Here is a 22,169-nt window from a genome sequence, read left to right as displayed (position 1 = left end):
TCAGTTTCCAGGTGGTGGACCAGGAGTGCTGCAGCGCCAGATCAGAAGTTAAATGTTTGTAGTCTGGTGCTGACATTGACCTGGAATGGGCAGTACATGTTGGTACTGCCTTGCAAAAGCCTTTCCCCAACAAACAAACACATGCAGACATGATCTGAATGCATGCTCACTATGCTGATCCATGTTGGAGGGGAGGACAGCCTCCCACCCCCAGGACTGGCCTATGGGTGGGTGAGGTGTTCCTGCCTGTACTTACCAACACTGTGGCAGGTGCCAGCAACTGGAGTATTGACAGGGTCTGGCCTCATTCCATGTCTGATGAGGCAACTTCTAAGAGGCAACAGCTACAAGGGTCAGCCTTTGAAATGATGGCCAAGTGCAGCTAATAATAAACCAGTTCCTTAGGCCAAGGAAGAAGGGTACGTTATTGGCTGATGAGTCACCCTCCTTCTCAATGACACATTATAAAATCTTTGGTTTTCTTCAGAAAATTCCCACAAGTTTACATCCGGAGCCCAGAAACACCATGGCTGCTCTTGGTATCACCATTGCATTGCTGGTGTGGGTGGCCACCCTCCTGGTCATATCCATCTGGAAGCAGATCTACAGCAGTTGGAACCTACCCCCAGGACCCTTCCCATTTCCCATCTTGGGAAATGTTTTTCAGCTGGATTTGAAGGATATCCCCAAGTCCTTCACCAAGGTAAGAAAAATATTGCTACATCAAGAAAACAAGTTAGAGATTAGATATAATGCATATATATTAACCTCATTGTCGGTTGCTAGCCAATGACAGATTACCATGATATTTACATTGCATTTATTTTACAGTCCAGTCCAGCTTGGGCATGGAACACTCACAGTGAATAGTGCCATGCAGGCCCAGAGACCCTGTGCAGTTGGAGTTATTAAGAGATACTGGCCGGGCGGTGGTGGCGCACGCCTTTAATCCCAGCACTCGGGAGGCAGAGCCAGGCGGATCTCTGTGAGTTCGAGGCCAGCCTGGGCTACCAAGTGAGTCCCAGGAAAGGCGCAAAGCTACACAGAGAAACCCTGTCTCGAAAAACCAAAAAAAAAAAAAGAGAGAGAGAGAGAGAGATACTGGTGTGGCTGGTATCATTATGTGCCAACTGTGATACAAAAACAGATCATTAGCCTGTGTCCAAAAAAAAAAAAAAAAAACAGTGAAAGGAGAAATGGAAATATTGAGTCATTTGTGATTCACCAGAATAACAGCATCTGCCTTTGCTAATTCTGTGAACATTGCATGGGCTAACCAGCACCAAAATGCTACCAGGCATGGAATTGATGCTTAGTGTCTGTGTTACAGGTTGTCTTTGCCCATGGCAAGGTAGCTACAGGCTTCGGGAATGTTGACTCCAAGTTAGCTGGCAGTATCCTGGCATGTAGAGCCTTAATTTTGGGAACAAACAAGAGGATGATTAGTGTTGGCATTGATTAAACAGCCACAGAGAAGAAAACTGTGTCCAGATGGAGGGAAGGGCCCTGCAAATCCAGCAACTTTATTTTTGGTTTTTCGAGACAGGGTTTCTCTGTGTAGCTTTGCGCCTCTCCTGGAACTCACTTGGTAGCCCAGGCTGGCCTCGAACTCACAGAGATCCGCCTGGCTCTGCCTCCCGAGTACTGGGATTAAAGGCGTGCGCCACCACCGGCTGGCAAATCCAGCAACTTTAAGTGGAGAGTGTCTGCCCTCATCAGACTGGACAAAAATGGCCTTTCCCCTGAGTCCCTCTAATTCTCTGTGAATAGCAGGAACAATAACAGGAGATGAGGGCAGTCTAGAGCAGGCTGTCTCCTGTCGACCTCCCAGCCCACTCTGTGTATTGGTCCCTGTAGCTGGCAAAGCGCTTCGGGCCAGTATTCACACTGCACCTGGGCTCAAGGCGCATCGTGGTCCTGCATGGCTACAAGGCTGTCAAGGAGGTGCTACTGAACCACAAGAATGAGTTCGCTGGCCGAGGAGACATTCCTGTGTTCCAGGAGTATAAGAACAAGGGTGAGTTGGCTTCTTGGGCCTTTGGAGGGGGCAAACTAACAGGGAGAGTGATGTCCATACCATTTGCTCCCCCAAATATTAACAAACTGTAGTGACAGTAATAGAATGGAGACAGACAGGCAAAGACTTGGGTGACGGCTTGTGTCTGTATGAAAGCGGCTTTGACTAAGTACTAAGCAGGCACTAGGAATCCCATAAGAGGACCTTCAGGCCCCCACCCTCACCATAGCACTGACCAACTCACAGAGAAAGGAGAGGGTTGTTTCCAAACCCAGGAAATCTCCCCCAGAGGATCCATCCATCTTCGGTGCCTTGTGTTTTTCTGTGCTTCTTGGAACTCTTTGTACACCTCCTCAACTGTCAACTGAGGTGTTGATGGTTCCACACACCCAAGTCCTTTCACTTATTATGAGGTACCTAAACCCGCCTGGCACTCTGTTTGCAGGGATGGACCAGGCTTTCGATCTTTGCTTTCCTCGATTGCAGCTGCTGATCTGCTGGGGGGTGGGGGGAGCTGTGCTGCCCTGAATCTTGCTCACCTCTTCCCTCCTGCAGCAGGGAAGTCCAGACTGTAGGCTGACTATTTTCACAGTTCCACCTTCTATTGAGTGTGGGCACCTAGGACTAGGGGTGCTCCAGATCACTGGTGCCAGCTGCTTGCCCAGCCTCCACCTTGTCTGTACCTTCTTGCTTTCTCTTTGTAACCAGGTATCCCAAAGCAGATGAGAGAGAGAAGTACCCCATGATTCTGCCTGAGCCAGCTCTGGTGATGAATTTCTACAAAGCTTTTTCCTTTTGTGTGAGATTTGACATCGAAGCATGTTCAGCTTTATGTCCTATCCTCAGTGTCTAACTTAATTTCCCAGTCTTCCAAAACTATTTCACCTTGAGCAGTAGCATTTGATGTTCCCTAGTCAGTACTGGGAGTTTCTGTGCAAACAGAAGTAACTATCTCAGTCCTTGTCCTTGACACAGGAGTTACTAAAGAGGTACCAAGCAAAGTGACAAGGACCTGCTGAGAAGAGCACAACCCTTCATATGGGACCCTTACCTGTCCTCTGGCCCAGCTCAGGCAATGGACCAATGCAATTAGGGTCTGCATCTCCACAGGCTAGATTCAAGAGACAAATGCCTCTGTCTGGGGACTCCAAAATCCTATTTTATGCATCCAACACAGACCAGAAGGGCATGTAAAATCAGTTGGGTCTTAGGTAAGGGATGACTTTGAGTCTCCAGTGTTTATTATGTGAATATTTCTTACAATAATATTAAGATTAAGCACAGGTGTACGGCAATGTACCAAAATAACTGCATGCATCATTTGAGTAAATGTTGAGAAAACATGGTCCCATCTAGATAATCAACCTAGTGAAAGGCCTCCTTACTGAAGTGGTAGGCTGTCAACTTGTCACTTTCTCAGCCATGAGGACACTCTTCTAACCTTCAGGATAAAACTAAAATCATAAGTCTGACCCACAACTCTTAGCTCATATCATATATTTCCCTTTCCCCTCTCAGACTGGCCATCTCTTTGGTTTGGTTTGGTTTGGTTTGGTTTGGTTTGGTTTGGTTTGGTTTGGTTTGATTTGGTTTTCTGAGACAGGGTTTCTCTGTGTAGTTTTGGTGCCTGTCCTGGATCTCACTCTGTAGACCAGGCTGGCCTCGAACACACAGAGATCTGCCTGGCTCTGCCTCCTGAGTGCTGGGATTAAAGGCATGTGCCCCCACCACCCGGCTGGCCATCTCTTGTTCTAGAAATTTCTTTAGACCATAGTAAGCATATGTCCCCGAGAATTTGTGCATGTTCTGCAGGGTGTTCCATCAGGCATCTCACATGTGATCAGGCAGTTAATATGGGAGAGATTATGAAATGCAAGCAAGCACTGCCCCCTATGTGGATAGAACTCATTAGTGTGTCCCAGAATACTCAGAGCCTAGAAGGTGCCTTAGCCACATTAGACATCAAAACATTATTTGTTGAAGAAATGGTGGTGGGGAAAGTGAGAAAAGAAGGGGGTAAAGAAAGAGGAAGGACTCCTGGAATGTAGAGAGGCCAGAAGGGCTTTGCTAGACAAGAGCTGGATGGGACTGGGTGGGGCTGGCCCTGAATACTTAGAACTGGCTCCAAGGGGATCCAAGAGCTCCAAGAGACTGTTAATAAGCCATCAGTCAGGATGACATAGATTCATGATTGAGGCTTGAAAAATGCTCACAGAATTAGCTGAGCTAGAGATGGAAGAAAAGAAAAAATAGTTTCGGACTTGTTGATTCCCAATGTCTTTATGGGGTCATTGGATCGTGTTCTCAGAGGAGAAACAATACGTTTTGTTTGAAGGGAAAGTACTCCATAACATTTCATTGAGAAGGGACAGTACTCAGTCTTTCTATCTTAACTTCTCCAAAATGAGAAGTCCTGTGACCTTTAGATTTTAGGAAAGGATATTGCTCTGAAACCAGAAAGCTGTGAGTTGAAGTGCTTGTGATATGAAGGTTAAAATCCATAAGCTCAGTCAGAAATGCTGCTAAGAATTCTATCAATATATAGAAGAGGAGGATCCTCTTTTGGAGTGGCTGCCTACAACTTACTTAGCATGGTAAAGGTTCTGAGCAAAGTATGAAACCAAAGAGAATGAACTGGTGCTCAGAAGAAACAGCTATGAAACACAGCCTTCCGTTACCTTCTCTTGTGCTTCTTCTGCACCTGCACATCCTACCCAGGCCCCAAGGCCATTTCCCCCTTCTCCCCTACGTCTCCAAGAACTGAGGATTTGGAGTAACTCCTATTGGTCCCTTTTTCTTAGGGATTATTTTCAATAATGGACCCACTTGGAAGGACGTCCGGCGGTTTTCCCTGAGCATCCTCCGTGACTGGGGAATGGGGAAACAGGGTAACGAGGCCCGCATCCAAAGGGAGGCACACTTCCTGGTGGAAGAGCTCAAGAAGACCAAGGGTTTGTATCTCAGCAGTCAGAAGGGATCATGGCTAGGCTCCCAAGGATGCTAAACAACCTGGGAGACAGTTGGCAACTAAAGGAACCCTGGGGAAGGAAGAGGTGCAGTTGGTCCCCAGGCACTGCCTTCCCAACTTGAGTCCCAACTCTTCTTCTCAGGAGATCAAGAGTGGCTGCCACGGGTGACTGTTGTACCCTAGATAGCATTAAAAAGTAAAGACACTTAGCGGCTCAGACATTCACTAGGTCCTCAGTGGGAACTCCCCGGAGACTGAGTGGGCTAGGGAAGGCCACGGTGAGGTGCTCACTCTCTACCTGTTTTCCAGGCCAGCCTTTCGACCCCACCTTTCTGATTGGCTGTGCACCCTGCAATGTCATTGCGGATATCCTCTTCCACAAACGTTTTGATTACAATGACAAGAAGTGTCTGAGGCTCATGAGTTTGTTCAATGAAAACTTCTACCTGCTGAGTACTCCCTGGATCCAGGTGACAAAGCTCCTCCTCTTCCATGAACCTTCAGTTGCAGTGTTTACAATAGAAGGAGAGGAAAAATTCAGGTTGTGTGGGGGAGACAGGTCCAGAAAAGCAAAGAACAGGAGCATGCAGGAGGGCGTTTGACTAGGTTGGCTCAGTATCCTCACCTCAGTACCTGTGCCTACTTGCATGTACACATTCCTACCCACACTAACCCCAAAAGGCAATTGGACTCAATATTCTAAATATTATGATATTTAGATAAAATATCTAAATAGTATGATAAAGACAACCGTAAATTCATTGTTTGGAGGTTCCTATCAGTTACATAGTTTTTTGTTCTCCTTAGCTTTACAATAACTTTGCGGATTATCTACGATACCTACCTGGAAGCCATAGAAAAATAATGAAAAATGTGTCTGAAATAAAACAGTACGCCCTTGAAAAAGCCAAGGAACACCTTCAGTCACTGGACTCCAACTGCCCCCGGGATGTGACTGACTGTTTGCTTATAGAGATGGAGAAGGTACTGGACAAGATGGGCTTGCTGGGGTGGGGCAGCATGTAAACAAGATGGACTTGCTGGGGGGTGGGGGTGGGCAGTGTGCATACAGTTCTTACATTATGACCGACTCACTGGTGTTCAGACTGAGCACCATAGGTGAATTTTGATGTTCATGGTTTTTCATAAACATACTTGGCTTCAGCATGACCCCCATGCTCTTCTCTGGTCACACTTGGAGGGCAAAGTCCCTCTGTTCAGCTCCCTCCAGGCCAAGATGAACTACAACCCTCTGGATAATCCAGTCTTATCTGAGAAAACTTAGGCATCCTTTTCAGTATTTATTATCCAGTTTTGCTTGGCTTTCAGAATTCTAGGCCTCCCCACTTTCATATTCCTGCAGCCTCTAGGACCACTTAGATTGCTACCCCTTACTTTCTTTTTACAGTGGCTTGAAAACATGTCAAATCCTACAGTGATTGCCTCTAGATAATTACCATTTGAGAATTCTTACCATTATTCAGCCTCTCCCTGCCCCTAGTCCAAAGGCTCAGCCTTGAGCCTGAAAAGAGGCTGAGACTAGGCCCTGCAGCTTAGACGGCCATTATCATTATTTGACAACTCTGGAGCTAATGAGCAAGACAAGACCTGTGGACTGGGTAATAAAGTCTTTCCTGTGCTTGGCCTGTTTCCTGGAAGCCTCAGTTTCCCCATCATGAGGTAGAGAAGGCTGTTTCCTGGTACATAAGGAGAGCTGACACAACCTGGTCCCTCCCTGCTGAAGAGCAATAGGTATCGCCTTTTTACACCTGAAGAGATGTATCTCACCGGGTCTCTATCTGTCTCCAACTTCACAGGAAAAACACAGCAAAGAACCCATGTACACAATGGAAAATATTTCTGTGACTTTGGCCGACCTGTTCTTTGCAGGGACAGAGACTACCAGCACAACCCTGAGATATGGGCTCCTGATTCTCATGAAATACCCAGAGATTGAAGGTACATTTATGAGAAGCCCAACTCACATGTGGCACAGCTAAGCCTGTTGGGATCACCCTTGCAAGTCAGGCTTTAGCTGCTGTTCTTTGGCTGCTTACTGACCTTCTCAGTGCTCCAGTATCACTAAATGAACTCTTTAAGGGCATAAGCCCTTGTGTGCCAGGGCCTAGTATCCTAAAGACTGGCTATTCCCCCACATACTCCACGGGGATGCCTATGGACCAGGGATGAAATGGAGGGCAATAAGTCTGTGCTCTGCTCTGTAAACAACTTATTTGTGGTGGAGAAAATAATATTCCAGTTTCCCCTGAGAAAGAAATTTTGGAGTTATAGACTGAGACAGGGATAGGGGCCAGGCTGGAGTCACCCCAGAGCAATTTTACCCCAGGGGATTCTAAAGTAGAGATTGAGAGAGAAGCAATCAAGGCTGCCCCAAATCCACTTCGCTTCAAGGTGGGAGGAATTCTGTGCCTGAAGCAGGCATAGGGGCCTTAACCCAGATGCAGAGGGTCATACATGCATTTACCAGATAGGAGCAGTATGATGACCCCTACCTGTAAGTCAATGGGGATCACTTTTAGTAGAGGAATTGAGGATGGTTACAACCTAAGGTACTCGAAGGCCTGAAACCCTTCCATTCTCTGAGCTAGGCCTAGATCTGAGCAGCTACTACACACAAGCAATGCTTTCCAAGAACTTGGTTGTGTAGCTGTTGGTCCAGGGTCAAGATTTGAGCTCTGGCCTCCCTGTCAGCAATGCCTTTGACTTTTCACATCACACAGAAAAATGAAAACTGGAGGAGATGAAAGTCCAGGGAGGGAAATATACAAATTACAATACCTAGAACTTTGACTACTATACTAGGGAAGCATGAACTAAAAAATGTTTCAAATTATTAATTTAATAAATTTCTAATATAGACAAAGAGAAAGTAAATATGACAGGCACCTACACATCTGTTACCAAACTGAACATCTTTTCCATTTTGTTTTGTTTGCCTTGACTGTCTTTAAAAATGAAACATTATATGACCAGCCAGAGCCCAAGTAACTCACACCTCCCTGCCTCACTCCCCAGATATGGCGATATTTCAGGGCCACTGTGTGGCATCCCCATTTCACTTGGACATTTAATATTAACTAAATATCAACACATAACTCATTATTTTTATACATGCCTTAATATTATACCATACCATACACAACTTAATCCCTCTTGCTTTTTCACTCCACATATTTTTATTGTTTGATTTTGCATCATAGGTGCCTCAGTAGAGACAGAAGTTCACCAAGATGCTAAGGTTTCATTGTCCCAAGTAGCAGAGGGGCACAGCTTTCTTGGAAAAGATTGACACCCAGATAGCTCACTCCAGTTACTTATTCAAACAATTACAAGCTTAATTGGGGCTGGGAAAGGTTCCAATTACCCAAGTTATCTTGCTTTTGTGGCCCAAGAGAGCAGACAACCCACACAAATCTTAGTCCCTTTTGATTATAGCAAGCCATAAAAGCAGTCCAGGAATGCCAGGAGTGTCTTGGGACCAAGGTCGGTACAGCTGCATGCTCTCATGTAGCACCAAGTGGAGACTCTCCAGAGAAACAGTTCTTCAAGGTTTAAACAGTCTCAAAATAATTTCTCAGTCTCTACTGATTAGCCCAAACGCAGCACTTCTCTCAAAGCCAGACACAAAGGCTTTACTATATATTTCACTTAAAGACAGACATAAAGGCTTTACTTACATATCACTACATATTATAGAGTCCCATAATGAATTCCAAACACAGAAAGACTAAGGAACTTGGCAAATACTGTTATTGCCTCTGTCGTAATCACAGGGACTTTCAGATTTCAAGAACTATATTCTAGTCTGTCACCCTCTTCCTATTTCTAACAATAGTAAACCAGCCTAGGTGATAATGCAAAGATTTCCCTTTAAGAAGAAATACACAAGACCCTTTCGCTATTTCTACTCCTGATATGCAGAGAGTTGGAAAAACTATCACCAGCTATGACAATGGATGCCCAAACTCCCTGTCAACTGTGAATAATCTCACAGATCTTAGCTTTCACTGACATTTGTGAGGAAATGATTTAACATTCCAAATTCCTGGAGATTATAAATTCAATTTAAGGTGCTCCATAAGCATACAATGGGTGGCTTGGCAGATAGATGAAAGGATAATTAGATAGCTGCATGGGTGGATGGAGGGATCAGGATAATTGGATAGATGGATGAGTAGGTGAGTGAGAGTGTAGAGGTGTGGGTAAGTGAATATAAGTGGATGGAAAAGTGGGTGGGTTACATGGGCAGATAGGTGAGCAGGTAGATTGAAGTAATTTTATATATATATATATATATATATATATATATATATATATGGATGGATAGTAGGTAAATATCATTTCTGAAATTAACCCTTTAAATTGATCTCATTCATATGGTGGCAGAAAAACTTCATGAAGAAATTGACAGAGTTATTGGGCCAAGCCGTGTCCCTGCTATCAAAGACAGACTGGAGATGCCCTACATGGATGCTGTGGTGCATGAGATTCAGCGATTCATCAACCTTGTCCCCTCCAACCTGCCCCATGAAGCAACCCAAGATACCAGGTTCCAAGGATATGTCATTCCCAAGGTGAGGCACGAGCTGGAGAGCCCTCCATGGGCATGGTCCTGTTAGTTTATCAACTAGGTTCCCCTTCAGGATTGGAACTCAGGGCACTTTTACCAGCATATGTGGCTGGATGTGAGAATCAAGCCAACATTCTTACCCTGTAGAACACTTCACCCTCAGTCACCCCAATAACCCTGTGACCAAAGAAATGAAGGGAATCATGGAAAACATCTCAACTGATCCATAGGACTTGTAGAACACTGAGATCTCATGGCAGCAGCAACCCAGCCTGGAACCCACCTTACAAAAGATATAGGGCCTTCCTCTTCATTTAGACCTGACCCCTAGGTCTTTTCTATGTAGTCCTTAAATAAACAACACTGCAAATAAAAATATGCTGTCCCACATAATATAAAATTCCAACAGCCCTCTTCACTAGGGTCTTCCAGATGAAAGACTATGTTTTGTTAACATGACTGATAGAAACTTCTACTTCTTCCAGGGTACAATTGTGATTCCAACTCTAGACTCCCTTTTATACGACAGCCAAGAGTTTCCAGATCCGGAGAAGTTTAAACCTGAGCATTTTCTGAATGAAAATGGGAAGTTCAAGTACAGTGACTATTTCAAAGCATTTTCTGCAGGTAAGCAGAGTTCAGGGGTCACACCATCTCTGGAAAATTGTCTTCTCCAATCCTATGCCTACTTCCCATGTATTCTAGGTGAGGACTGCCACCCCAACTTCATCATGCCCTTGTAACACATAACCCAAGTATGTTCTTCCCTGTTCAGAGAAGTCAGATGGCATATTTCACCAGAAGTCTTGGAAATGAGATGTTCTGGGTTGATTATTTTATCACAGAGTGGACATTGTTTTCTAGTTAATTGTTAAGCTGTTTTTAAGCTGTTTCTACTTTAACCAGATGCAGTAAAAAGCTCTCAAAACTATATTACCTAATTCTTCATAAATTTCCATAAAAATTTCTAAACTTGATTTTTTAGCTACCTGGACTATTCTTAGCAAGCATCTGGACTTTCCCAAATAGTCCCATCTCAGGGCCTCACCCAGGGTTTCAGTAAAGGGAGATCCCACAGCCAGTTTAATAACCACCTATGTTTGTATAGGCTTCACCTGTCCCACCTTCCTGAAGTTATGGAAGGGAAGCTTTGGGTCCATTTCCTAAACCACCTCTTGCTTAGCAGGCAGAGTTCTGAATGAGTGGTGTCAGAAGCTGGTCCCTGAGTAAACATCACTGACACTCTTGTTCTCTGACATATGACCACTGGTGGAAGGGACCAACAGGCAGGGACAGTGAATCCTTTCAGGTGGTTTGCCTGAAGCCTCCTCCCACACTCCCAAAACCTCACTGTTACAAGTGTTAGCTCTGTCTGCAAAGATCCCTCAGTACCTCATCAGCACTGTTTTGCTTCTAGGAAAACGTGTGTGTGTTGGAGAAGGCCTGGCCCGCATGGAATTGTTTCTGCTCTTGTCTGCGATTCTGCAGCATTTTAATCTAAAGTCTCTGGTTGACCCAAAGGAGATTGACCTCAAGCCTGTTGCCATTGGCTTTGGCAGTATCCCACCTGAATATAAACTTTGTGTCATTCCCCGCTCATGAGACCAGGAAACTGCCTGTCTCAAGTGGAAAGTCAACACAGATGCCCATTATTATCCCTTAATATGTGACTTTGTTTTTTAAAAATTTCAAGCATATAGAGTTCCTATCATAAAATAGAACAGAAAATAAATAAAATTTTGATAAATTATGTATTAGTTGTGGTTTTAATAAGGAGAACTTATTCACTTGGCTATGTAAAAGTTCCCCAGTGGGTGAAAACTATTCCACAGCCAATAGTATAACATCTTCCAATCTGTCTCTCCCTGACTTCTCTTGAGGATTTGTCTGGATATGTGGGATGATCCTGGTTATCCACCCATCTCAAGACCCTGAATTAATCGATATATTCAAAGTTATCTTACTGTACAGAGTAACATATTCATAGGTTCTTGGGATTATAATGTAGATGCTTTAGGCTGACCCCACTTTCCAGCTCATCTACTTTGGGGCACTACTGAAATCCAAAGTTAACAGGCACAATAGTGTCCCCACTGAAGGTACTTGGATCATCATAACTCCACAATAGCAAGACTTCTTCCAGATAAAAAGGAAAGAAGAGTGTAATTTTAAAATTTGCTTTGGGGCAGAGAGGTTTCGACTTAAAAGATTGCCATTAGGGAAATTCTGAAGTGACAGAGAAAAGATAGGGTGTCTGTAGCTTTAAGGGCCATTAATTAATTGTAGCATCATCTGGCCACTGCCTGAGGTTGACACCTGGTCAGCAGAGTCACTAACTATATTCACTTAGTGATGAAGCTTGGGATAGCTCAAGTCTGGTTGTCTTTTCAAGGGAGTGGCATTAACTTTGCAAGTACAGTTGCAAACCAAGCAAGGTGGCACATATCTTTAATCCCAGTACTCAGGAAGCAGGGGCCAGGCAGATTTTATGAGTTTGAGGTCAGCCCAGTCTACATAGCAAATTCCAAACCAGCCAGGACTACACAGTGAGACTCTGTCTCCAAACAAACAAACAAAATAGGAGTAAGTTCTTTGAGAGAATTAGTCTTACCTTAAGGAATTTACTATTGCTCTGCAGTATACATATTTCTTCCAGGCTTGGCAAGCCCATACCCATCTTGAAGATACAGTGACTATGGCAACCTATAGCAAACTCTGTCCCTGAATCACAGCAATGAAATAAGCTACACAACAGATAGCAAGGTCTATGAGAATAGGGCTGTTAGCATTCACTTCTGCATGGAAGGGAAAGATCGAAAGGCCCTTGGGAGACCCTTACAAAATCCTCTTCTGGGATTCCATTCAATACTCCCTCATTCACAAATGTTACATTCTCTAAGAGGGGGAAAAAACTGACTTGGGGCAGGACTTTTCATTAAGAGGTATAGCTGCCTCTGAATTATCCATGCTCTTGTAAATCACACCCCTAACTCATTTATTCACTAAGTTAGATTAGACAGATCTTTCTTTGTTGTCTTCTTACCTATTGGGGTGAATACACATCTCATTTGCATCTTACCAGGAAAACCACAAAACAATGGCAACCAAACAAAGACCCAATAGAACCAAGGATGAATGGGGAGGGTCTGACCACTTCTGTCCTACCCAAACAAATGAGTATTTTTAATTTGGGATGTTCCTGCAACATGGTCTTGCTCATGAACAATACAGACTACATACAGATTCAAATTACATTTATTTTGCTTAAAGAATGAGGTGGATTCCAACATGAAGAAAGAGCTGGTAATTATCTTCCTTTTGTTTCTAAGTCAATGCTATCTTGGGCCTATATGAAGGAATTAAATTATGGATAGAGTCAGATCCTGTGAGAAGGTCCATATCTGTATTCTTCTGCCCAGGATCAGAAGAGTGTGCCAGATACTCAAGGTGAGCATTTACTAAGGACATGCATTTTGGACCCTAAGCTCATTAAGAATCAAAATTGAGCCAAGATATCTCCAGGTTCAACGATTTGAGGGGCTTGGCCCCAACACCCATTCTTCCACTAAGCACATACTCAGATGAAGCAAACTATACAAAATAGGCCCTTTATTTCAACAGCTCCATATGATGAGTGTGGGGTTGGTATGTCAAGGAGGGTATCAGGTCCTGCTTGTTGGGTGCTCTTGGTCCTTCTCCTCATGGACTTCTAGGGACTTGGGACTGGCCTGTGGGAGGTAAAGGTCCAGGAATTTTTCCCTGCTCACACCATCCCCCTTCCACCTTTCTGTGTCCATATTACCATGGATTTCAACCTTTGCCTTAGCTGTGCCTCCTGCAGCAGGAATGCCCTTTCCCACAGACTATACTCTGGGGAATGCCACTATTCTGCTTCCCTTCTGCCCCAGGACTTACCATCCTCCATGAGCTGTCTCCTTCATCCTGCATACTCTGACCTTGAGCAAGGATCTGTACCCCACGTTTTTCCAGTTCTTCTTTCAGCCTGGTAAGAGTGAACAGAGAGAAGGGATGCATGAAGAGACATATAGGCAGAACAGGGGAAAGAGCTGACATTCATCTTCCTGGGAGGAATGAGGACACAGGGGCTCCATGCCTACTTCTGCCGTTTCTGCTGCAGCTGTTGGCACCTCTCCTGCACCTGCTGGTGGTGCTGAGCTGCAGCATTTAGGAGCTCCTCAGCTTTCTTGTTCTCCTCCTTGAACAGCTGCCTGAAAGTGGGAAAGGATTCAGCACCGGGTATTTCCTCTTCCTGCCCCACCCTGCATCTTACATTGCTGCAGCTGCCTCATGACTTCGGAGGAAGAGCCCCTCAGTGAGGTTGGAAGACCCCTCAGGCCCACAGAGGGTACTGAGCCGATGTTTCACATCCTCCAGCTTTACTTCGATCAGTTTCTCTACAGAGAGAAAGAGTAATGAGCAGGTGAGGGCAGGCTGGTGCAGCTGAGGGCCACCCTTCTGCCCTGGCCTCACCTTCCTTGAGTAGCTGCTCCTTGCTGCTGTCCAAAGCACATATCTCCTCCTCCAGATGTTCAGGCTTCTGAGGGGTGGCACAAAAAGAAGACCTGTCCAGATCTCCTGGCTTCCTCGTGCTTCAGAGAAGCCTGTATAGACCTAGTCATTTCCTTCCTGAGTAAGTTTCACTTCCTAGTACCCTGCATCTCAATGCATGCCAGCCATGGGCATAATCCTGGTAGCACTGATTTTGCCATTCCCTCTCCTTGGACTTTTTAACCCTGGAAACAGGTTCAAGGAAAAGTATTTGAAACCCTAAAATCTGCAAATCTATGACCCTGAGCCACTCTCTAGAGAGTTAGATACTAGCGTTTCTTCCCCTCTTCTCTCCTCCGTGGCCTCCTCACTGACCTTCTGACATTCAGCCCACGTCCCTACTGGGTGTCTGGGTGTCCAAGGTGAATGTTATCTGTTCCCTGATATCTCTCCTGGGTGTCTGAGAGCTCCCAGGTGAATGTTACTTGTTCCCTGATATCTCTCCTGTGTCTGAGAGCTCCCAGGTGAATGTTACTTGTTCCCTGATATCTCTCCTGTGTCTGAGAGCTCCCAGGTGAATGTTACTTGTTCCCTGATGTCTCTCCTGTGTCTGGGAACTCCCAGGGTGAATGTTAACTGTCTGTTCCCTGATGTCTCTCCCAAGTCTGGGAACTCCCAGGGTGAATGTTAACTCTCTGTTCCCTGATGTCTCTCCCAAGTCTGGGAACTCCCAGGGTGAATGTTAACTGTTCCCGGGATGTCTCTCCTGTGTCTGGGACAGTCTTATATACATTGATGGATAGTGTCAATGGATGACTCCAATGGTGTTATCATGGCAGCCCCAGAACACTGAATGGACACAGCAACATGGGTGACCCTGAAAGACCAACAGTGAGGACACCAAGCACCTCAAGAGTGGTCACAGGGGCTGGATTTTGGGTAACAACAGGACCAAGGCTTGTACAGGAATAAAGTGTGATAGGTGGCATAGCTTTGTATGACTCACATGAAACTCCAAGAGGTCCTTGTGCTGGCTCATCAAATCCTCCAGCTGTTGTTCAAACTCCAACCTAGGAGCCAATCACAGAGCCATGAAGGCCATGAGCTAGCACAGAGCTTGGCGGAAGCCTAAGTCTGTCAAGCACTCAGTGACTTTGTTATGTCCACTATTCCACCGGGAATACACTCACCCCCTTCATCATCCAGGATTAAGCTTAGTCAGCTCCTGTGGACCATCCAGGGCATTACTGTACCTATCGCACATCTCCAGCCCAAGCCTCATGCCTTGCAGCTTACCTCAGTTTTCTTAGTCTGCCCTTCTCATTGTCGATCTGGGAGTTCAGGAAAGAAATTCTCTCTTTACATTCCTGTAATACGCTGTGCTTCCTGGGAAGAAAACCAACAGTCAGCCATGTTCTTTGAATGAGTCTCCTGGAGAAAGGGTTGGGGCTTCTCTTCTGTTCCTCTCTATGCAGGTTTGTGTCTAACACAGCAGGTGATGTGGAGGTAGCAGAACACTTAGGGAGACCACTGTAGGCATGGTATCTTACCTTCGTGTCTCACTTTCCTTCTCCTGACACTGCAGCCGAAACATCCTCAGGGACTCTGTAAGAATAACAACAGGGCCCTCTGAGTGCTTGTTAAGACATCAAGTTTGCCAGACGGAACAAAACAGTCAAGTCCATGGACACTTGACTGAACTCTTAACATTGTCTGGGTCTGGTAAAAGCCACAGAAAGGACACAGGTCATGAGGTTTTAAGGTTCTAGCTACTAGAGAGTGGCCTAGATAGGGGAATATGGAATCACCTTGCTTTTTGTTCAAGATATCCTTCAGACGTACTTTCTCTTCATGTACTAAAAAAGATGATAAAGGTTCAGGCATTAGGGACCAAACACAGAAATGTCAAGGGCAGTCCTATGAGAGGTAAAGCATAGCTGTGACCTAACCCAGATGTAGTGTCTCTGAGTGAGGTAAGTTCCCACCCCTATGGTGCACACACTCCTGTAAACACAATGGGCCCTAATATTCACAAAAGATGTCTGTGAGGACCATGGGTGACATCCATTAGGACTGGGAAGAACTACATCAATCAAAAAGGGCTATGTGACCAGGTAAGACAAGATGACAGAGAAAGACCTCTTTCACAACAGTGGTGCTATGAGGCAAGAACTTGTGTGACCTGTGCTAACACATGGAGCATCATCCCTGCAAATGACTCGGTGCAGAAGAGTCCTCAAAGGCACTTCTGGAACTCTCCTATTAGAAGATGGCAATACTAGAAGAATATGAGGTTGGAGAAAGAGAGGAATCTTGACCCTGATGAGGATATATAATACTGCATTAGGAGAAGTCTAGGATGTTCTGGGAAGTTAACTTACAAGAGTCCAGGTCCTTCTGCAGGCTATCCCAGGCAGTCTGGGCCTCTCCAAGCTCCTCACTGGCTTTCTTTTTTGCTTTACCAAAGAGTAGGACAAACATTTGGTAAGTACAGCCTCAAGCACAAATGATGACATTTCATATTTGTCTCCAAGAAAATCTAGAGGGGCCCAGATTTTACAAAACAGGAAACAAGGTTTTCTAAATCCTGGCCCTTCTTGCTGGGCTCAGGTGGCAGCAGGACAATGTTCCAGGCAAATGACTATGACAGTTACATACAGAAATGCCCTGCACTTATGAGCTTGTGAAATAACTACAGATATTTAACAAGGACGCCTTTACTTCCACTATTTACTGGGCCTATCTTCGACAAACATGTAGCTTGTCCTAGATAGTAGCCAGATCTAAGCTCACCTTGCTGAACCTCATTAATGCGGTTAATCAGGACCTCGATCCGGGGCTCTAGGCTTCCCACTGCAGGGCAAAAAGGAAGCTCGTTGTTGACAGTGTGTGGCTTCCTGGGATTCTGCAGCTTTCTCTTCACATCAGTCTACTGAGCATCTCACATGCACAGGTGCTACATTATGGTCTCAAACGTTCAGTGTGAGGGACAAGGAAAAGACCAATAGAGATACTGAGTCAGGCTGTGGTAACTTCTGTCAAGAGAAATGAAGCGCAGGAAAATGTCTAAAGGCAAAGGTCAGCAAGTGCTTGTCAGATGTGAGAAAGTGTCTTGTAAGAAAGCAAGGCCCTCAAGCTCTCTGGGTAAAGTGGAGAGTGCCAAGTGCAAAGGCCTGTCCTGAGGAGGAAATGGGATTGAACACAGTAAACAAGCAGAAGACGGAAGGATGTGAGGGGGGAAGAGGAGTATGGGTAAAACACCTGGATTTAACAGTGTTGTGGAGTCAAGAGAGACTTGGGACAAGGTTTTGGGGAAACATCTGCCTTCTATTCACTCATGCTTCTATAATTTTGAATCACTGTGGCTCCGTTTTTAGTTCAAAAATTAAAATTTAAGGGGCCAGTGAGATGGTTCTGTGGGTAAAGGCACTTGCTACCTAGCCTGACAACCTGAGTTTGATCCCTGGAACCCATATGGTAGAAGAAGAGAACTGACTCCCTTTAGAAAGAACTGACTCTCTCTAGCCGGGCGGTGGTGGCGCACGCCTTTAATCCCAGCACTCGGGAGGCAGAGCCAGGCGGATCTCTGTGAGTTCAAGGCCAGCCTGGGCTACCAAGTGAGTTCCAGGAAAGGCGCAAAGCTACACAGAGAAACCCTGTCTCGAAAAACCAAAAAAAAAAAAAAAAAAAAAAGAACTGACTCTCTTAATTTGACACATTCTTTGACATGGTATGTGTGTGAACCATTATACACACAAACTAAATGTTTCTTAAAATTAAAATTTAAGTTCAAAAGCATCTATATTTATTTTATGCATGTGAGTGCTTTGCTTGCACATATGTATGCACACCACATGTGTGCCTGGTGCCTGCAGAGACCAGAAGAGGGAATCAGATCTCCTAAAACTGGACTTACTAATAACTGGGATACTCATATGAGTGCTGGGAAACAAACCCACTCTTCTGCAAAACAGCTAGTGCTCTTAACTGTTGATCTATCTCTCTCTACACACACACACACACACACCCAAATTTAAGTTTTAAAGAAAGTTAATGTGAATAAAATAATTTCTTATTTGTGAATTGCGGTGCTTGGAGTTGAATCTACATCTGCTGACTTCAAACTTCAGGGTAAATCTCATAGGCAAAAGAGACACATGACCTTTCTGCAACTTTTTCACCATGTCCATTAAGTCTTCGATTTTCTGTGTGGACACATTCTGCCCTGTGGAGACAAAACCAAACATTTCAAACTCAGCAGTATAAATGGCCAGGAGACGGATCCAGTACCTAGGCTGATACTGAGATTAGCTGAGGACAGATCTCTAACCAAAACAGTGTTACTGATCCTTGTCCCAAAATGGATAGTACAAAAAAGTGAATTGGGCCCCTCCGTGGTTAACCTTTTCCTTCACGGTACAACAGCACCACACATATTCACTTCACAAAACTCAAGGTGAGGGCAGTACTGTGTTTAGTTCACTTGTGCTGCGGATGTTGTCACAGCTGGGTCAAGTTCACAAAGCCATGTATGAGACAGAGATACTAAGTGTGATGGCATATACCTGTAATCTTAGAACTTAGAGGAAATAGCAAGGAAGATCAACAGTTTGAATCCAGTATAGCCTTTATCACGCACAAAGTCAAGTCCACCTTGAGCTACATACAGACCATGTCTCTAAAAAAGCAAATAGCTGGGCTGGAGAGATGGCTCAGAGGTTAAGAGCACTGACTTCTCTTCCAGAGGTCCTGAGTTCAAATCCCAGCAACCACATGGTGGCTCACAGCCATCTGTAATGAGATCTGGTGCCCTCTTCTGGCATAAAGTCATACATGGTGTATAAGTAAAATAAATAAATCTTTAAAAAAAAAAAAAAAGCAAATAGCTAATGATATGAATCAGTGGTAGAGTACTTGCTTTACATATTCAAGGCCCTGAGTTTAGTCACCACTGGGGGAAAGAGGCTGTTGCTAAAAAAAACTGGAAAGTAGTTGAAAAATCACTGTAATGGGTTAGATAGCATTATCAATTACAAAGTTCTCAAAAGTCTTAAGCAAAAATACACTGACTATAAGCAAAAATGTATTATAGTAAGGGATCTGGTTAAAACATTCAAATAGCTTTTCTATATATAATTGATACTGATTATAAAGCTTCTACATAAAGTAACATTTTGTATTCATTTTTTTGTTTTGTTTGTTCGTTTATTTTGTTTTTTCAAAACAGGGTTTTTCCGTGTAACCACCCTGGGTGTCCTGGAACTCGCTTTGTAGACCAGGCTGGCCTCAGACTCACAGATATCCACCTGCCTCTGCCTCCTGATTGCTAGGATTAAAGGCATGCGCCACCACTGCCCAGCAATTTTTATAGCCAATATATGTACCTGTTTTTAATTATCTGGTGAATTAAATGTAAGAAATCACTACTTGTGGCATTACCATCACAATAAAGGAACCAGATATTATGAGTCACCTAATTTAAAAACAATGCCACCTATTAAGAACTCTTGTAAAACTGATGCTAACACTTATTAACTAAAGCTCAAGTTCTAAGAAACAATTCAGGGCTAAATACCCACAGTAAATAGCACTTAAGGGTGCATGTAGCACCATCCAGACTGGGGGACTATACAGAGAATTTTGTTAACATCCAGGGGAAAGGAGGGAGAAAGGAAGACTCCTAAGGAATGATAGAGTCTTAAGAGACACATCAATTTAATCTAACAAAAAATAGTCTGTAAGTAGATTTTGATCCAAATAAATACATTGTAAAATAATAAATAATAATAATAATAATAATAATAATAATAATAATAATAATAATAATAATAGGGGGCTGGAGAGATGGCTCAGCGGTTAAGAGCACTGACTGCTCTTCCAGGGGTCCTGAGTTCAATCCCAGTAACCACATGGTGGCTCACAACCATCTGTAATGAGATCTGGTGCCCTCTTCTGGCCTGCATGGATACATGCAGGCAGAACACTATATACATAACAAATAAATTCTTTAAATAATAATAATACTAAAACAATTAGCAGATTTTTAAAATCAACTTGCTGAGATAAAGGAATTGTTGGCGCTATTATATAGCTGTAGCAATAGTGTTATTTTTTCTGGGGTATTTGTCTCTAAATACATACATGGGACATTTATGGATGACACCGCTGTCTGGGGTACTGTCATGAAACAGAGAACTAGGTGATGGTGTGGGGGCCGGGGGAAGGGATTGACGAACGAGTCACATCGTCAAAGCTGGAGGGCAGGCTCACAGCATAGGCTCACCCTGCTCTCTGCTTCTCTATAAACTTGGAGTTCATCACAATAGAAACATGGTTTTACCACCCCGATACACAGACACTACATCGTTTGTGCAGAAAAGTGTCCACACCAGTAGTTCTGTTCAGCTGCGATCCGGGCACCCCCGACGCCAGGCTCGCTGGGGACCGCGTCGAGTTCCGGGCACTGAAGGGCAACTGCAGCTCGGGTAGGCAGGCCCCTGACTTCAGGCCTGCCTGCGGCCACAGGGGCCCGGGTTCGAGCCCGCTCTGAAGGTGACAGGAGGAGAGGCCCCGCAACGCACCCACCCTAGGCCTGGCATCGCCGGGCGGCAGCGAGCTGGCTCTGAGGCGACACACGCCTCGTCAGCGAGGATCCCAGTCAGCGCGCCCACCCCCGGGGTCGCGCCCACCCGCCCAGCTCTCCTCAGGCCTCCACCGGACGCCCTCTCACCCCACCAGCTCGCCAGGCCAACCCAGGGACCCTTCGGCCACTACCTCCGGCCCCCTGAGGCTTGTGGAGCCGGACTGCTGGTCCCTCGGGCTCCACACCCAACGGCTTCTGTCGGGCGGCCATGCCGCGCCACTTCCTCAGCCGCCACAGGGGCCTCGAAGCTGTTACACACCGCGCCTGCGCAATCCGCAGCGCCGTCAGCTGTGGCCCACCAAGCGGCCAGCCGCTGTGCATGCGCAGAAGTAAAGGTTTTTGTGTCGCTGGTGGTGGTGGTGGTGTGTTGGTGGTGGTGGTGGTGGTGGTGGTGGTGGTGGTGGTGGTGGTGGTGGTGGTGGTGGTGGTGGTGGTGGTGGTGGTGGTGGTGGTGGTGGTGGTGGTGGTGGTGGTGGTGGTTCTTGGTTGTTGGTTGTTGTTTGGTTTTGGGGTTTTTTTTTTTAGCCCCCACCAAATACTAATCCCATTTGGAGTGAAGACTTCCAAGCCAGTGATTGGCCAGTTGCGGAGGCAAGTGCCTGAGCAAGCATGAAGGCCTCTCCCTCTACAAGGGTTAAGATTATGGTTCTTAGGGATAGAATAGATGTTGTCAGAGTTAGGATTAGGGTTACAACGTGGAAATGTCCTACTCTTGGGCAGAACAGTGATATTAAGCAGACCCATGATACCTACTGAAAGAACCCCCCAAGGACCTGCGGTGGACATGATAAGCAGCCCAGTTCCCAGTTCCCAAGAGACCATTCACCACTACTCTGAAAAAGCCTCGTGTCTTCCTCTATACTATGTGAAAGGTTTACAACACGCCCCCACGGTCAGGCGTGTTCGTATATGCCTGGCAGACACTTCCGCCTAGCCAGGTCCAGGTCAGGATAGCCATTTCCGGGTCAGGGCATCTCGCATGACCAAGATCCATGACGTTCCATTGCCTACGTAGGGGCGCAACGTGGCCATGTGATCTACGCGCTTGCGTGTAGTAGTGACGCTGATCTGTCCACGCCCAGCCTTTAAAATCCAGCGCCATGTTCCCGGTTCCTTCTTCTCCACACACGTGCTTCCCGCAGGCCTGTTCACTCTCTGTCCCTTTACCTTTAATAAAACTCTTGTTAGTGGATTCTGTCGTGTTTCGTGACATTTCCTTGCAGGGTAAGAACACAGCGCAGCCGAAAAACTAACACTATGCCTACGCCATCTGCCAAGACATAACCCAAGTCTGAGCACTTCTGGCACATTCCACACCCACCTGGGGGAACTACTCTCACCTTGCCCATCTATGGTAATCTCTGTGACTCAGGTACAGACCTTCTTGGACCAGAGTCACCCAACAGTCCATGTCTGGTAGTTTGCTGGCCCCCATCCCAGT

General features: G+C 45.4%; 2 protein-coding genes across 3 annotated transcripts; one reads left to right on the top strand and one right to left on the bottom strand.

The window, feature by feature from the left end:
- The first annotated feature begins 501 nt into the window (after positions 1-501).
- On the top strand, positions 502-11,326 carry LOC131912509 (cytochrome P450 2E1). Its single transcript, XM_059264802.1, has 9 exons — positions 502-703; positions 1,858-2,017; positions 4,819-4,968; positions 5,295-5,455; positions 5,793-5,969; positions 6,803-6,944; positions 9,393-9,580; positions 10,062-10,203; positions 10,994-11,326. Exons 1-9 carry the CDS (start codon positions 527-529, stop codon positions 11,176-11,178), a joined length of 1,482 nt encoding a protein of 493 aa, XP_059120785.1. The 5' UTR covers positions 502-526; the 3' UTR covers positions 11,179-11,326.
- A 1,487-nt stretch (positions 11,327-12,813) lies between these two features.
- Positions 12,814-21,006, bottom strand: Syce1 (synaptonemal complex central element protein 1). Of its 2 annotated transcripts, XM_059264781.1 has the most exons (13): positions 20,860-21,002; positions 18,248-18,310; positions 16,879-16,938; positions 16,467-16,541; positions 15,894-15,941; positions 15,636-15,690; positions 15,382-15,471; positions 15,092-15,155; positions 14,068-14,134; positions 13,868-13,991; positions 13,695-13,805; positions 13,492-13,579; positions 12,814-13,304 (listed from the first exon to the last, which is right to left on the bottom strand). In XM_059264781.1, the coding sequence occupies exons 1-13, from the start codon at positions 20,936-20,938 to the stop codon at positions 13,239-13,241; spliced, it is 990 nt and encodes a 329-aa protein (XP_059120764.1). In that variant the 5' UTR covers positions 20,939-21,002; the 3' UTR covers positions 12,814-13,238. The 2 variants fall into 2 exon arrangements, with proteins under 2 accessions (XP_059120764.1, XP_059120772.1); XM_059264789.1 differs by lacking the exon at positions 12,814-13,304 and having other exon boundaries at positions 13,486-13,579; positions 13,691-13,805; positions 20,860-21,006.
- Between the last annotated feature and the right edge of the window lie 1,163 nt (positions 21,007-22,169).

Source organism: Peromyscus eremicus, chromosome 1, assembly GCF_949786415.1.
Source record: "Peromyscus eremicus chromosome 1, PerEre_H2_v1, whole genome shotgun sequence".
Classification (NCBI taxonomy): domain Eukaryota; kingdom Metazoa; phylum Chordata; class Mammalia; order Rodentia; family Cricetidae; genus Peromyscus; species Peromyscus eremicus.
This window is presented reverse-complemented; position numbering and strand designations above follow the sequence as displayed.

Bases quoted from the DNA above. Each gene is read 5' to 3' on its own strand.
- Syce1 (XM_059264781.1), bottom strand. From the start codon at position 20,938: ATGGCCGCCCGACAGAAGCCGTTGGGTGTGGAGCCCGAGGGACCAGCA. The intron at 16,939-18,247 runs GTCATGTGTCTC...TTTGCCCTGCAG, and splicing joins GGTGAAAAAGTTGCAGAAAG to TGGGAAGCCTAGAGCCCCGG. The intron at 13,806-13,867 runs GTAAGATGCAGG...TCCCACTTTCAG, and splicing joins CATGAGGCAGCTGCAGCAAT to GCAGCTGTTCAAGGAGGAGA.
- LOC131912509 (XM_059264802.1), top strand. From the start codon at position 527: ATGGCTGCTCTTGGTATCACCATTGCATTGCTGGTGTGGGTGGCCACC. The intron at 2,018-4,818 runs GTGAGTTGGCTT...CCTTTTTCTTAG, and splicing joins CCAGGAGTATAAGAACAAGG to GGATTATTTTCAATAATGGA. The intron at 4,969-5,294 runs GTTTGTATCTCA...CCTGTTTTCCAG, and splicing joins AGAGCTCAAGAAGACCAAGG to GCCAGCCTTTCGACCCCACC.